This window comes from Ranitomeya imitator, chromosome 3, assembly GCF_032444005.1.
Source record: "Ranitomeya imitator isolate aRanImi1 chromosome 3, aRanImi1.pri, whole genome shotgun sequence".
Classification (NCBI taxonomy): Eukaryota; Metazoa; Chordata; class Amphibia; order Anura; family Dendrobatidae; genus Ranitomeya; species Ranitomeya imitator.
Window position 1 is genome coordinate 424030975 of NC_091284.1, and position 14640 is coordinate 424045614.

A 14640-nucleotide genomic window follows, 5' to 3' on the forward strand; every position below is an offset into this window, starting at 1 on the left:
GCGTGTATGCCTCACTTCCGGTTTCGGATGCTGGGGACCAATGTCCTCTCTGGAGCCGGATGGCTGTATGTTACAGCCTACGTTACCAACATGGCGCCGACTTTTTATTGTGCGCATGCGCGTACGTCATCTCCGGCCTCGGACGCTGCAAGGCTGGTGACCCTGGATCACATGGGCCCATGTGTTTCCGGTGTCGCCGCACTGGTGCGCCGGTGTCCGGTATTGATGATGTTACAGGAAGGGGCTGTTTTGGCGCAAAATGGGATTGTCTGGGACTATAAATGAAATCCGCAAATACAAGTTGGTACCCCTTGAAAAAGGCATCCGCCGAAACGCGCGTCGGGGTGGGCGCGATAGGGAGTGCTGGGTGACCCTTATTTTTTGCTACGGGTATGTACCATCCACATATTTATGTTTTATTGTGATTTATGTCACTTGACCGCTATATATGCTTTTAAAAGGTGGTATATTGTCCCTTGTACCGGGCACTTCCTTGCACACCTATCTGTGCCCTATCAATACGTGTTGAGGCTACTATGGGGAATCCATTCCCTGCTGTTTGTTCACCTGTATTTTTCTAAATAAAGATGTTTTGTTAATTTGCATATAATTGGACTTCTGATTGCTTTTTTCTTTTTGGTTTTAGCATTATATGGGGCATATTTTAATATGGAGCATCTTATGGGGCCATCATGAACTCTATGGAGCATTATATGGGGCTCCTGATTCATTATGGATATTCAAAAACACTTAACCTACTGATATCTCAATTAATTTTACTTTTATTGGTACCTATTTTTATTTTTGAAATTTACCAGTAGCTGCTGCATTTTCCACCCCAGGCTCATAGTCGAGTCATTAAGTTTCCCAGTTTTTTGTGGCAAAGTTAGGGGTCTCGGCTTTTACTCGGGTCGGCTTATACTCGAGTATATACGGTATTTGTTTTTATTTCTTTTTTTTAACAGGTGAAAATGGGGGGGATTCAATTTATTATATATTGTAATGGTTTTTATAGTTTTTAAAACTTTTTTAATGTTTCCTTTATTTTTTTTACTAACCTTAGGAGACTGGGACATTTGAATGTGTGATCGCTTGTTCTATACATTGCAATACTACAGTACTACGGCATATAGAAAAAAATGATGTTTGCAATACTATGAAGCTCAGCCACAAGCTTGGCTTCACAGGAGGATTACTTTGGAAGGTAGGTGGGCCTTCAGCAGGCACCCGGCTTCAATGACAAAGCACTGGCATGTGGTAGCATCATTTAAATATCACTGTCAGTGAGTCACAGCAGTGTGTAACCAACATACTTCTTTAAAAGAAAAAAAAACATGCCTTTAATTATGAAATTTACTAAATCTTTAGTTATTGCAGAAGCTCAAATTTCACCATGATGTTCAGTTGGTTGTCCTTAGAGTGCCGAATAATTCTTCTCTTGCTTAAGCATCACACAGACCTGAATACAGTGCCCATACATACAAAAAAGTGTCTCTATATTTACATTAGGTATACAGAATTCATGCAAAATTTTGCTTTATGATGCAGTATATGGACGAGTCTGCCAATAAATCTACACAAATTTCAAGGACTCTTATTTTTCAGAATACAAATTTGATATAGTAATATGCTAGCAAAATCTTCAACAGGAATTCCCATTACAACCACTAAGTGGCCACATGCAAAGACATAAAGCATAAACTTCTCCCAACAAAGCATCTTAAAATCATGTTTTGTTTTTGCTTTTTTAAAACTGGTTCCCTTGCTTTATTCATCTCTGTATATATGGAGCCAAGTGGGAATGTAAGGAAGGATACACCTGTAATATAGAGGTATGGGGCTTCAAAAATTGTGCCTCACCAAATAAATAAAAGTCAAATATGGTATTACCATATGCATAAGGATGTATGCACTTGACTGATCATTTAATAGATTTGTATTATATAATTAAAATAGATTATAACAGTACTGGTTAAAGAAGTTCCACTACCTTTAAAAGCTACCAAATATTCACCGCCATTTGTTTCTGCAGCTGGTGTTCCCTGCAACACTTAGCTTCCTCTTCTGGTGAGACGCTTCATGACTGTGGCCAATTAGAGTTGAGTATGGCTTTCTTTATTTTTTAAGCACAATTGGCCCATTGATAATTGATAAAAGTACTTAATAAACCCCTTTAAAATAAACATTTAATGCTACCTTACAGAATTTGGACATCTGAATCTGATTATGGAATATGTACCGTTCACGTTATATCAGAAAAGTACCAAATAAGGAACCTGCTCATGTAAAATGCTTTGCGTAATGTGTGTAGGTTAAAACCACAATCATATTCAACGTGGTCAGGGTGGAGTCTTAACCTGCCCCATTAGCACACAATATCAAGACAAGATCATTATAAGCAATTCCCATGTGCAGTCTATATTATTTTCAAAAACTCGACTGGTAATCTTTAGCCTTTCCCATGCCATTTCCAATGTCCTCCACCTCCATTAGTGCTAATGGCTCTGTGCTCACATAAGCTGTTAAGACTCATTAAGGAGTTATCAGGTAACAGGAGAAAACAGATGCAGCTTGGCTAAATCAATTTACCACCTCAGGGTTAAAGACAGTGGCGGCATCCCAGGCCGTTATTAGGTGACAAGAGAACGTGTTCATTATTTGTTGCCAGACAGTACATTGCCGATTCTAATTTTAAGTGATACTTCTTACATTCCATTCTTTTAAGTTAGCTGTTGCAATGTTGCAACACCTAAAATATAACTATTATTTCATTCATATACGGTAGATCCTTTTTTTTTTTATTATTCTACTTTTCTCAAATAAAGTTGAGATCTCTGTTTCTCAGTAGAGCAGCCCAGCTTTAACATCCATGTCTATAACATCTCACATGGAACAAAGATGGATATCATTAAACCAACATGTGTAGTCAACGTAAATCTCACTAACTAAAATTAAGATATAGTCTTTCTTTTTTTTTGTGGTTAAGAAATAAAATTTGTCAAATGTCAAACAGGTCGTCTCTCGGGAGCCAAATAACCTTTCTAGACGTTCCTTCTTACTTCTTTCATGTATTTCCAAGTAGAATCCCCCCCTCTTTGTATCTTATGGGATAGTAAGGTCAAACAAGAGATTCATGTAATGCAAACCAGGCCTACTAGGCCCTGTTACAAAGCTGTCTAAAGAGTTAAGAATGGTTCACTGCTCAGAATTAAGTTCAGAAGCAGATCACTTATCACTTTTGAAGCTTCACTAGCTTAGATACTTAATTCATTTAAATTTTTTCTTGTTTCTTTGCTTTGCTTGCAATATGTATGACATGAAGTACAGCAGACTTAGGCCGAATTCACAGGGCCATAACACACAGACAGTGAATGATTGCCTATAAAGCAGTTAATGCAGATCCTGTAAAGGCCCCGTCTCACTTAGCGACGCTAAAGCGATCCCGACAACAATACGACCTGTCAGGGATCGTTGCTGCGTCGCTATGTGGTCGCTGGTGAGATGTCAAACTGTGAGATCTTCCCAACGACGCAGCAGCAATGCGGCGACCTGTAGCGACCTGTACAACGATGTTGTTGGTCGTTGTGACCCCGTCACATGGCAGCTATTATGACGATTCAGACCTCGATGAGGGACATCCTGTGTGACGTTGTAGTCACACAGGCGTGCATTTGCGTTGCCTTTTCCGCGCCCATTCAGTTCCGATTGGTGGTCGCTACTGCGTTCTGATTGGCAGCCTTGCCTTATGAGGCGACACAATAGCCCTTCAGTGGGAACGCATTTGAGACCTCAAATGATACCTACCGTGCACAAAAGGTGTCAGAAGAACCGTTGAAGAATAGATAAATCGAAGAGGAGTCGCAGGCCGGAGAACTCTACAACGATCTGCAAACCACCACGCGGTCAGGAACAAAGGATGGAAGCGCTACTATGTCGCCTTCTGTTGACCGCAAATCAGAACACAGAAGCGACCACCAATCGGAACTGAATGGGCGCGGAAAAGGCAACGCAAATCCACGCCTATGTGTCGGTGTCTGAGTCGTCAACGAGGTCGTTGGTAAGGTGTCAAACACAGCGATGTGTGCTACCCAGCGGGACCTCAATGATCAAAAAAAGGTCCAGGCCATTCCGACACGACCAGCTATCTCACAGCAGGGGCCTGGTCGCTGCTACGTGTCAAACATAGTGAGATCGCTACTGAGGTCGCTGTTGCGTCACAAAACTTGTGACTCAGCAGCGATCTCGCTAGCGACCTCGCTCAGTGTGAAGTACCCCTTAGGCCTTAAATTGTTTGTCTATCTTTTGGGACAAGTTTATATTATTATTATTACACAGCCATATGTTGATTTGAATGGGCACTCTGTAATGGTCCGTTTCTTTGGTCTTGGTGCTCTAGTGATCACATACTGCCATGTTTTTACCACAGACTACAGTGATCGATTAAGGATTGGCAGTGAGGACAGTTCAAGCTCTGCGGTCAACTTTTATTTCTCCTAATTCCCCCCATCACTCCATAAGCCATACGCAATCTGCAAAATTGAATGGTTCATATCAGTTTAATCACAATGATCACACATTTCTGCACATCTTAAACTCTTATCTGTAAGGGGGGTGGTCTGATACCTAACATGTCCTTTATAAATATCTATTTTTGCATCCTAAGAATTTTGTCATTAGCTTTATAATAAAATACCCTAGACTTATCCCTATCCACCTAATCTCTAAATGTGCTTTTTTTTACTTCACTCCCTGTGACATTTTGTTTGAGGGGAGTCTTAAATGGGGCTGACCTGACTTTCCAGCAGCATTTATCACCTCTTCTGGAACGGGATGTCATCAGTATGTGGCGTGCACTCACTTACAACAGTTTCTTTCGTCACTGTCCTCTGAAGATGTCCTGAACCCATGGAAACTGTGGGAGAAGTGACAGAGGAACTGGCATTCTGCTGCTATCGCTGTTATTCCAGCTTATTACTATGAAACAAGACAGGGTTGGTAATAGAAGCAGGGTTGAGTGACACCAGCACCACTTTACAGCTTCTATCTCCGCACTCAAACAAATTGTCATCAGAAGGCGGTGATAGAAGTAGAGTGAGTGACACTAGCGCTGCTTCATAGCTTCCATCACTGCCCTAAAACAAATTGTCATTGGGGGCAGTAATAGAAGCTTCTATTACTGCCCCCTGATGACAATTCATTTGATGGCAGTGATAGAGGGTGTGTGGTGGCACTGTAGTCACGCACCCTGCATTTGATGATGTCCTGTTCCAGGCAGGGTGATAAAAGCTGCTGGGAAGTGTGTGTGCAGCTCCATCCTACTGATGATGCCTTGCTTGAGACTCCCATCAAACAAAACATCACTGCAAGTGACTGAGAAACACCCATTTAGGGATTAGCAGGGTAGGGTATTTTATAATAAAGCAAATTACAAAAGTGCTTATGGGGGAAATATAAATATTTATAAAGTACATTTTAGGCATTGGACAACCTCTAAGTGTAGTTGTGAATATTTGTGTTTTCGTAGGTCAGATTTTCAGCTTTTTTTCACAAAATTGAAGCAAACTTGTATGAAGGTACATGTGAATGTAAAGTGTTGCATGACATTTTTTCAAACATATAGGCATGTTAGTACTATATGATCTTTTTTATTTTTAAATTGAATGGTTGTTTTTGTGCAAAAAATGCCCCCAAACCCCTTGTAGGAAATTAGTTTGGTCATGATAGTAACCTAGATGTGACCGATATAATTTTTCAACATATAACATCCAACTTCCATTTTAAAATGATTGTCTGTACCCACCTTAGCGGCACTAATAACCGTGGCAGTATAAGATTGAATATTATCACCACATGCTCCTCCCCGAGACTGGTGGCACCGGATGAGCTGTCAAAATATAAATGCATAACGTTAATTTTCTAAAACAATAAATTGAAGCAAAATAAATGCAACTGCCATAAACAATTGTTAAAGCTTCACTTAATGAAAGGATTTTCATAATACAGTAACACTAAAATGAATTACTCTAGTTCTGTAATTAAAAAAAAAAGACAAAAAAAGCTTATATAGTTGACATGGAGAAAAAAAACTATTCAGCAGCTGTAAAATAACGATTGTGATTTCAAGTGCTGCCCACAATTAACTGGCTAGCCTACATTATAAAGATATTAAAGAACTTATGATTGTACTATGAATATCTAAATATCTTTAAAGATCTGTTTCTGCTGGTCTCCATGTCATTTCTGATTGAATGAAAATGGAGATAATGTCATACAGAAAATTGCTTTGGTTTTGACTCCAACTGTACTGTGGAACATGTTGGCGCCTTATAAATAAATACTACTAAATAATTCATGGCAAGTCTGTACATTAGATTGAGATCCATCAATCGCTGGAATTCCCTCTACCCAATGTTGATTTTTGTGTCATATAATCCATAACACATATTTGTACATCCTGAACTGTGTGAACACAAGCATGAAATTAAAAATATTACTTTTCCAAAATATTATCCTATTTCCTGCCCTATAAATAACATGTCTAAATATGCTAAGCTGACAGTAATATGCAGCGATAAAATAAAACTTTAGGCTGATAATTTTTTATTTCATGTTTAAGTTATAACTGTTTATTAAAACAGTCTGTAGAATAACCTAGCCATTACAGTGCCTTCAAAAAGTATTCATACCCGTGAACGTTTCCAATTATTTTTCATGTTACACCCATAAACTTAAATGTATATTATTGGGATTTGATGTGATATACAAACACAAAGTAGCAAGTATATGTGAAGCGTAAATGGAAATTATGCATGGTTTTCTAAATATTTTAAAAATAAAAATTAAATTAAAAATTGTGACTTGCATTTGTATTCTGATACCTCTAAATAACATTTTGAGTGATTAATCGCTTCCAGAACTCACAAAATAAGTAAATTGAGTCCACCTGTGGATATTTTATTCTCAATATAACTACAGCTGCTATGTGAAGGCCTCAGAGGTTTGTTTGAAAACATCAAGGGATCAAATAGCATAATGAAAACCAAGTAACACAGCAGACAGGTCAGGAATTGTAGAGAAGATTAAACAGGGTTAGATTATATAAAATAGGTCAAGCTTTGAACATCTCATGGAGCACTGTTCAAGCCATCAGCCAAAATTGGAAGGAGAATGGCACAACTTGATACCTAACAAGACATAGCTGTCCTCCTAAATTGATATCCCAAGCAAGCAGACCACTAGTTAGAAAAGAATCCCAGATGTCCATGGTTACTCTGGAGAAGCTGCAGAGATCCACAGCTCAAGTGAGAGAATCTGTCCACAGGACAACTATCAGCTGCATACTGCACAAATCTGGCCTTTATGGAAGAGTGACAAGATGAAATCCATTTTTCAAAGCAAGCATTTTCAGTTTGCAAAATGCCATTTAAGGGACACAGCTAGCATGTGGAAGAAGGTACTCTGGTCAGATGAGACAGAAGTAGAACGTTTGGGGCTAAACGCAAAATGCTATGCGTCACAGAAAACTAACACTCCACATTATCCTGAAAACTCCATCGCCATTATTAAACATGGTGGTGGCAGCATCATGCTGTGGGGAAGCTTTTCTTCAGCAAGGACAGGGAAGCTGGTCAGAGTTGATGAGAAGATGGATGAAGCTAAATATAAGGCAACACTGGAGGAAAACCAGTTAGAGGCTGCAAAAGACTTTAGACTAAGGCGTTGGTTCACTTTCCAACAGAACAACTATCTAATCATACTGGTAGAGCTATATTGGAATAGTTTAGATCAAAGCATATTCAAGTGTTTGAATGTTTGAATTACCCAGATGGAAATCCCATTGAGAATCTGAGACAAGACTTGAAAATTGCTTTTCACAGACGCTCACTATTCAGTCTCACTGACCTAGAGTGAGACTGTAAAGAAGAATGGGTAAAAATTTCAGCCTCTAGATGTGCATAGCATAGAGACATACCCCAAAAGGACTTGCAGCAGTAATTGGAGCAAAAGGTGGTCCTACAAAGTATTACCTCAGGGGGAGCTAAGAACAAATGCACATCAATATTTTTTAAAGTATTTAGAAAACCGTGTATCATTTCCTTTACACTTCACAAATACTGGCTACTTTAAGGTGATGTATCACATAAAATCACAAGGAGGAGGTAGCAGTTGTGCTCTTGGGTTGTTGCCCGCCTACAGCCCCTGTGACGGGGTGTACGGCAGAGCAAGAAGGGACAATAGGCCAAGGGATGATTCCACAGATTTATTATCAAGAACGCTGGAACAAGACATGCAGGTAGATCTACAGAGTCCACAATTAGTTCAATGGAACAGGTTCAGGGGCACCTCCCGATAATCCTTGTGCCAGGTAACAAAGCAATAGTCCACAATTAGTCCAATGGATCCCAAAACAATCTCACGAACGACGAGATATGTCCTCAGCTCAAGTCTCGCCCTGTTCGCTTCCGCAGTCACAGCTGGACGTGGGGTCTTGCCTCAGCTAAGAATCCCCACTCCTTCTCCTTCAAGGATCAACTCACATCTGATCTCAAAATAAGAATGGATTGTCTGAGCTCCTGGGATCCGCCCATGAAGGAGGGTAGGGATCACACCTTCTATTCAATGGTTGGGTCCACCAGAAGATTCTAGACTGGTTGGCCCCGCTTAATCTATGTAGTATGTACATTTGACTAGCCACCTGCTGTGAGGAAGAATGGCTATTCCTCCACTAGTGATGTTGACAAAGCTTAATTACATTAGAGCTTAGGGCTGCAAGTATTGGGGAAAGGAGACATATTGTTACAGGTGAACTCCCAGCACAAGGGAATACATAAATTACAGCTAATAGAAACCAGAGAACAGTTACATACATCAAATGGCGTATTATTCAAATACAGGACAGGGCAAAAGTACATATGACAATCCCTTCCCCTCCCAATTTGTGTACGTACCAGGGACCTCTACAGGTCGCTGGTTAAGTACACACAGGCAGAGCGTAACTTACATGCTTCATGCAGCCACGAATTGGCATCGTAGCTCTCCCACATCATTGCCCAGGAGAACATCTGCAGGCAGACCACCCATCACCCCAACCACACATTGCCTGACCCCAAAACCAAAGTTCAGATCCACAGTGGCTGTGGGAATAGCCCTCCATTGTCCACCAGCCAGTTCAATTACAATCCCAGGTCCTCGATGGATTGCCTCAGGCCGAACCACTCGGGGATCAGCCAGTGTGAGGAAAGCCCCTGAGTCACAAAATCCAATAAGTCTCTGTCCATCCAGCACGACCTCCTGCAAGTGCTTACCTCGATGAGCAGAAGTCGTCATAGCTGCGGGTCGCACACCATAAACTCCTAGTGATGCAACATGGGTGGGTGAGGCACTAGGCCAGTCCTCACGTAGTGGTGACACGTCGTCCTCCATGGCACTTGGGTGTAGATAATTAATAATACGACTGGGTACAGGATTAATCCTCATTTGAACAGCTGGGCAGGAGGCTTGCAGATGCCCCGGCTGTCCACATCGATAGCATCTCTGCTGGGTCTCACTCCATCCAAGGCGTCCTCTTGGGCGAAGGGTAAGGGAACCTGGAGGCCGGCTCCCACCTGAAGGTGCTGTAGGGGTTTGAGGACGACTTCTCCATGAGCTGGCTGGGCATGAGGCCTGCAGATGCCCCAGATGCCCACAACCATAACACCTGCGCTCTGCTACTTCCTCTCCTCGTCGTATTCCAGAAAACGCAGTAGAAGCAACTGGAGGCACATTTACACGGGTATCAGCATGAGGTGGTGGCTTAGGGGAACAATGGGGACAGAAGAACAGGGGGCCACCGGTGTTGTGGAGCTGGTAGGCCTCTCTCCATCCTCCAACAGAACCCTCCACTGAGGCTTGATGGTGAGAGCCTAATCAGCTAGAGCTGCAGCTTCCTCCACAGTGGCTGGTCTCCTCTCACGCACCCATTCCCGGATCTCAGCAGGGCACTTGAAGTAAAACTGCTCTTTTAGGATAACCTGGAGGAAGGTCTCCCAGGTTAAGGCCTCCTCTGCCTCCAGCCAGCGATGACATATTTGTTTGAGTCTGTGGGCATACATCTTGAAAGACACTTCCTCATCACAGGCTAAAGTACGGAACTGAGTCCTGTAAGTGTCTGGGGTAACAGCATAATGTTCTAGAATAGTCCGTTTAATCTCCGCATACTCACAGTTTCCCCGAGGGTCCATAGCTCTATAGGCTGCGGCAGCTCCACCCTCTAAGAGCCCCACCAGATGTCGGACTCGCTCCCTTTCCGGGACTTCCATTAATCGACACTGATGCTCAAAGTCCTGGAAGAAGCCCTCAATGTCGCCTGCAGCCTCATTAAAGGGCTTGAAGTCTTTGCGGGACACTCTGGGGAGTTCCCTCATGGTGGGTGCTGGGGTTAGAGTCTGTCTGGAGCTTCTAGCTGCTTCAAAAGCGATCTGCCTCTCCAGCAATGCCATCTCCTGAGCTCTGTCCTCGGCTCTGTGAATGGCCTCCCTCTCCTGAGCTCTGTGAATGGCCTCCCTCTCCTCGGCTCTGTGAATGGCCTCCCTCTCCTCGGCTCTGTGAATGGCCTCCCTCTCCTGAGCTCTGTGAATGGCCTTCCTCTTATTGTCCATGGTGGCCTCTTCTCCCAGCAATGCCAACTCCTCCTCGTACCACACAACCCACTGACTCCTTTGGGCATTTACCTCCGGCTGCAGTCTTTCCTCCATTTGCTGTGAGGATCCTTCCTCAGCGTCATCTTGCAGGCGAACTCCTTCCAAAGCCTCAATGAGCTGCTCCTTGGAGAGTCCCTTGTAGCTGACTCCCAGTTCACGGGCCTTTGTTTGTAGGTTAACCGCAGTCCAGTTCTTGTACTCTGCGGTGCTGGTTCCCGATGTTGATGGGCCTTTGTCCTCCATTCCTTCTGCTCTGGTCCCACTGCTTGCCACCAGTTTGTGACGGGGTGTACGGCAGAGCAAGAAGGGACAATAGGCCAAGGGATGATTCCACAGATTTATTATCAAGAACACTGGAACAACACATGCAGGTAGATCTACAGAGTCCACAATTAGTCCAATGGAACAGGTTCAGGGGCACCTCCCGATAATCCTTGTGCCAGGTAACAAAGCAATAGTCCACAATTAGTCCAATGGATCCCAAAACAATCTCACGAACGACGAGATATGTCCTCAGCTCAAGTCTCGCCCTGTTCGCTTCCGCAGTCACAGCTGGACGTGGGGTCTTGCCTCAGCTAAGAATCCCCACTCCTTCTCCTTCAAGGATCAACTCACATCTGATCTCAAAATAAGAATGGATTGTCTGAGCTCCTGGGATCCGCCCATGAAGGGGGGTAGGGGTCACACCTTCTATTCAATGGTTGGGTTCACCAGAAGATTCTAGACTGGTGGGCTCCGCTTAATCTATGTAGTATGTACATTTGACTAGCCACCTGCTGTGAGGAAGAATGGCTATTCCTCCACTAGTGATGTTGACAAAGCTTAATTACATTAGAGCTTAGGGCTGCAAGTATTGGGGAAAGGAGACATATTGTTACAGGTGAACTCCCAGCACAAGGGAATACATAAATTACAGCTAATAGAAACCAGAGAACAGTTACATACATCAAATGGCGTATTATTCAAATACAGGACAGGGCAAAAGTACATATCATGACAGCCCCCTCCTCATCTCCTGGTGTACTGGCCTGTGTACTGCTATCTGCTCCATGCTCTGCACACTGTCCTCACAGACACAGCTACCCTTCTTCCCACAGTTCGCATTGATGTGCCATCATGGATGAGCTGTACTACCTGAGCAACTTCTGTGGGTTGCAGACATCGCCTCATGCTACTGTACATTACCTCTAGGGGTGAGAGCAATGACAAAATGCAAAAGTGACCAAAAAACATCCAAAAAGGATGAAAACAGAGAAATGGTCTTTGGTCACCCCCTGCAGAACCACTCTTTTATAGGGGTTGTCTTGCTAATTGCCTATCATTTTTACCTGTTGTCTGTTTCATTTGCACAACAGCAGTAGAAATTGATGCAGTATCAGTGCTGCTTCATAACTGGACAAGTTGTTTTCAAAGAAGTATGACTGATTTTGAGTTACAATGTGTTGTTTAAGTGTTCCCTTTATTTTTTTTTTGGGGGGGTATATTTAAATTTTTATAAAAAATATACAAGATGATACAAAATGGGAACAAACAATATGATAAATACAATTACATAAAATAAAAAGGTATAACAAAACAAAATTACTAAACTAGATATCACGGAAATGGCTCAGAGCTTAGCGGATGGAGGCACTCTGATTGGAAAACAGACAGAACCTATAGCAAACTGTACTTTCCAAGAACTGACAAATAACCTAAACCCAAATACTGCTTTTCATTAGCTCAATGTTATGGCCGCATACCTCTCTTTGATGAGTTCATGTGAAGGCTGATTGTGGGAGCTGCTCGGCCCTTCAGAAGATCCCCAACTTACATGATATCTTCAACCCCGAAGGTTCCAGGTGATAGATATTGTCATCATATTTCTTATCACGATTTTCCAAAACAGAGATCAAACATGACTTGAATCGCATCAGCTATCAGACCGCTATTAACTTGGAGGGGATCTAATGGCCTTACAGTGATGTGAGGGACTGGATTCTATTCGTCCCTTCGCTACAACACCAAAAATCTATCTCCCATAAATATAGGATTGATGCAAAGCCCCAATATTCATATCTAGATTCCTGAGACAGAGTGTCTAGAACACTCCCAGAAAACTCATTTGAACCCAGGATGCTCCTCCCTTGGAAAAAAGGAAGCCCCGGCTCTTCTCCTCCTTTGCATAAACAGATCTCAGTCTTATTGTCTGTTCCTCAGAGAATTTTCCTGCTGTAACCTTCTGATCACCGCAGGAGGTCTGTGCTTCAAAAAACTAGATGAGGTGTTAACTCTCTTTCTCCAGCTATAATAAGCCCCACTTCAAAGGAGGTTGAAGTGTCAGCTCAGCTCTTTTCCAGTTATAAGTAGTTTTTGTTTATTTCCTTTATGACAGACGTGTTTAATGACCTCCATATTTGATCTCATTACAATAATTGGTATACTATTTTCCAAATTTCCTATTGCGTTACTACTATAACATAAGTCTTGATCTCCAGGTTCAAAGTCACAATCTAGTGCAACTTCTTGTTTTGCTGCCAAGATTCACATAGCACTTTGGCCATAAAATGACCTTTAATTGAACACTTGACACAGACATGGTCAATAAAATGATGATTTATGAAAAGATTGTACGACAACTGTAAAAGGAGTCTTTTACAATGCTCTGGAGAAATTCTGGCCCACCCATCTCTGCAGAATTGTTGTAATTCAGCCACATTGGAGGGTTTCCGAGCCTTTTTCAGGTCATGCCACACCATCTTAATCGAATTAAGGTCAGGACATTGACTAGGCCACTCCAAAGTCTTAACTTTGCTTTTCTTAAGCCATTCAGAGGTGGACTTGCTGGTTCATTCATGGTTCTGTTAACAACAAGTCTTCCAAGTCCTGAAGCAGCAAAACAGCCCCAGACCATCACATTGCCACCATCATATTTTACTGTTGGTATGATGCTCCTTTTCTGAAATGCTGTGTTGCTTCTACACCACATCTAATTGGATATGCACCTTTCACAGTCCACAGAGTATTCTCTCAAAAGTATTTGAGATCTTCAGGATGTTTTCTGGCAAAACTGTGACAAGCTTTAATGTTCTTATTGCTCTGCATTGGTTTTCGTCTTGGAACTCAGCCATGCAGGCCATTTTTGACCAGTCTCTTTCTTATGGTTGAGTCATGAACACTGACCTTAACTGAGGCAAGTGAGGTCTTCAGTTCTTTGGATGCTTAAGTCCCAAAGCTTGAGAAATGGCTTTATAACATTTTGAAGGGTGATAGATCTCAATTACTTTGTTTCTCAATTGTTCCAGAATTTCTTTGGATCGTGGCATGATGTCTAGTTTTTGAGGTTCTTTCAGTCTACTTCACTTTGTCAGGCATGTCTAATTTATGATTTATTGATTGAGTTCATGGGTGGTAGTAATCAAAACTGGGTATGGCTTGGGAATTTCAACTCAGTTTTCCAAGATGTGATAAACCACAGTTTTTTTTGTTTTTTGTTTTTGAGGGGGGGGGGGGATCTATTTTTCACACAGGGCCCTATAGGTTTGGATTTCTTATTCCCTTAATAATAAAAATCTTCATTTAAAAACTGCATTTTGTGCTTACTTGCGTTATCTTTGTCTATTTAATTTGTTTGTTAATCTGAAACATTTAAGTGTGAAAAACATGCAAAAGAATCGGAAATCAGTAAGGGGCAAACAGGGTTTCACACAACTGTATATAGGACATGTTAGGCCATTGCATTTATGCAATTTTTCAAGATAACTGGTCTATTTTCTTTGCTAAAAGCATAAAAATAAAATAAGATTCTATATTTAAAACCTTAGTGCAAAATACATTATGGTTTCTGCATTATTGGAATTAAAACATACTTCTAAAGATGTGTCATTGTTTATGTAGAAGCACAATAAAACTAATACGCATATCTAAATTCCTATCTTTTATCTAAACATTTAGAACTTCTATATATATATAAACGAGCGTA

At 41.7% G+C, this 14640-nt stretch overlaps 1 protein-coding gene across 5 annotated transcripts in view; it reads right to left on the reverse strand.

Annotated features, from left to right (window-relative positions):
• Positions 1-14640, reverse strand: part of BCAS3 (BCAS3 microtubule associated cell migration factor) — a 1718074-nt gene that overhangs the window by 1369993 nt on the left and 333441 nt on the right. For all 5 annotated transcript variants that reach the window (XM_069757219.1, XM_069757222.1, XM_069757218.1 and 2 more), the window contains one exon: positions 5801-5884. In XM_069757219.1, coding sequence (XP_069613320.1) covers positions 5801-5884 — 84 coding nt within the window. The remainder of the gene's footprint in view (positions 1-5800; positions 5885-14640) is intronic.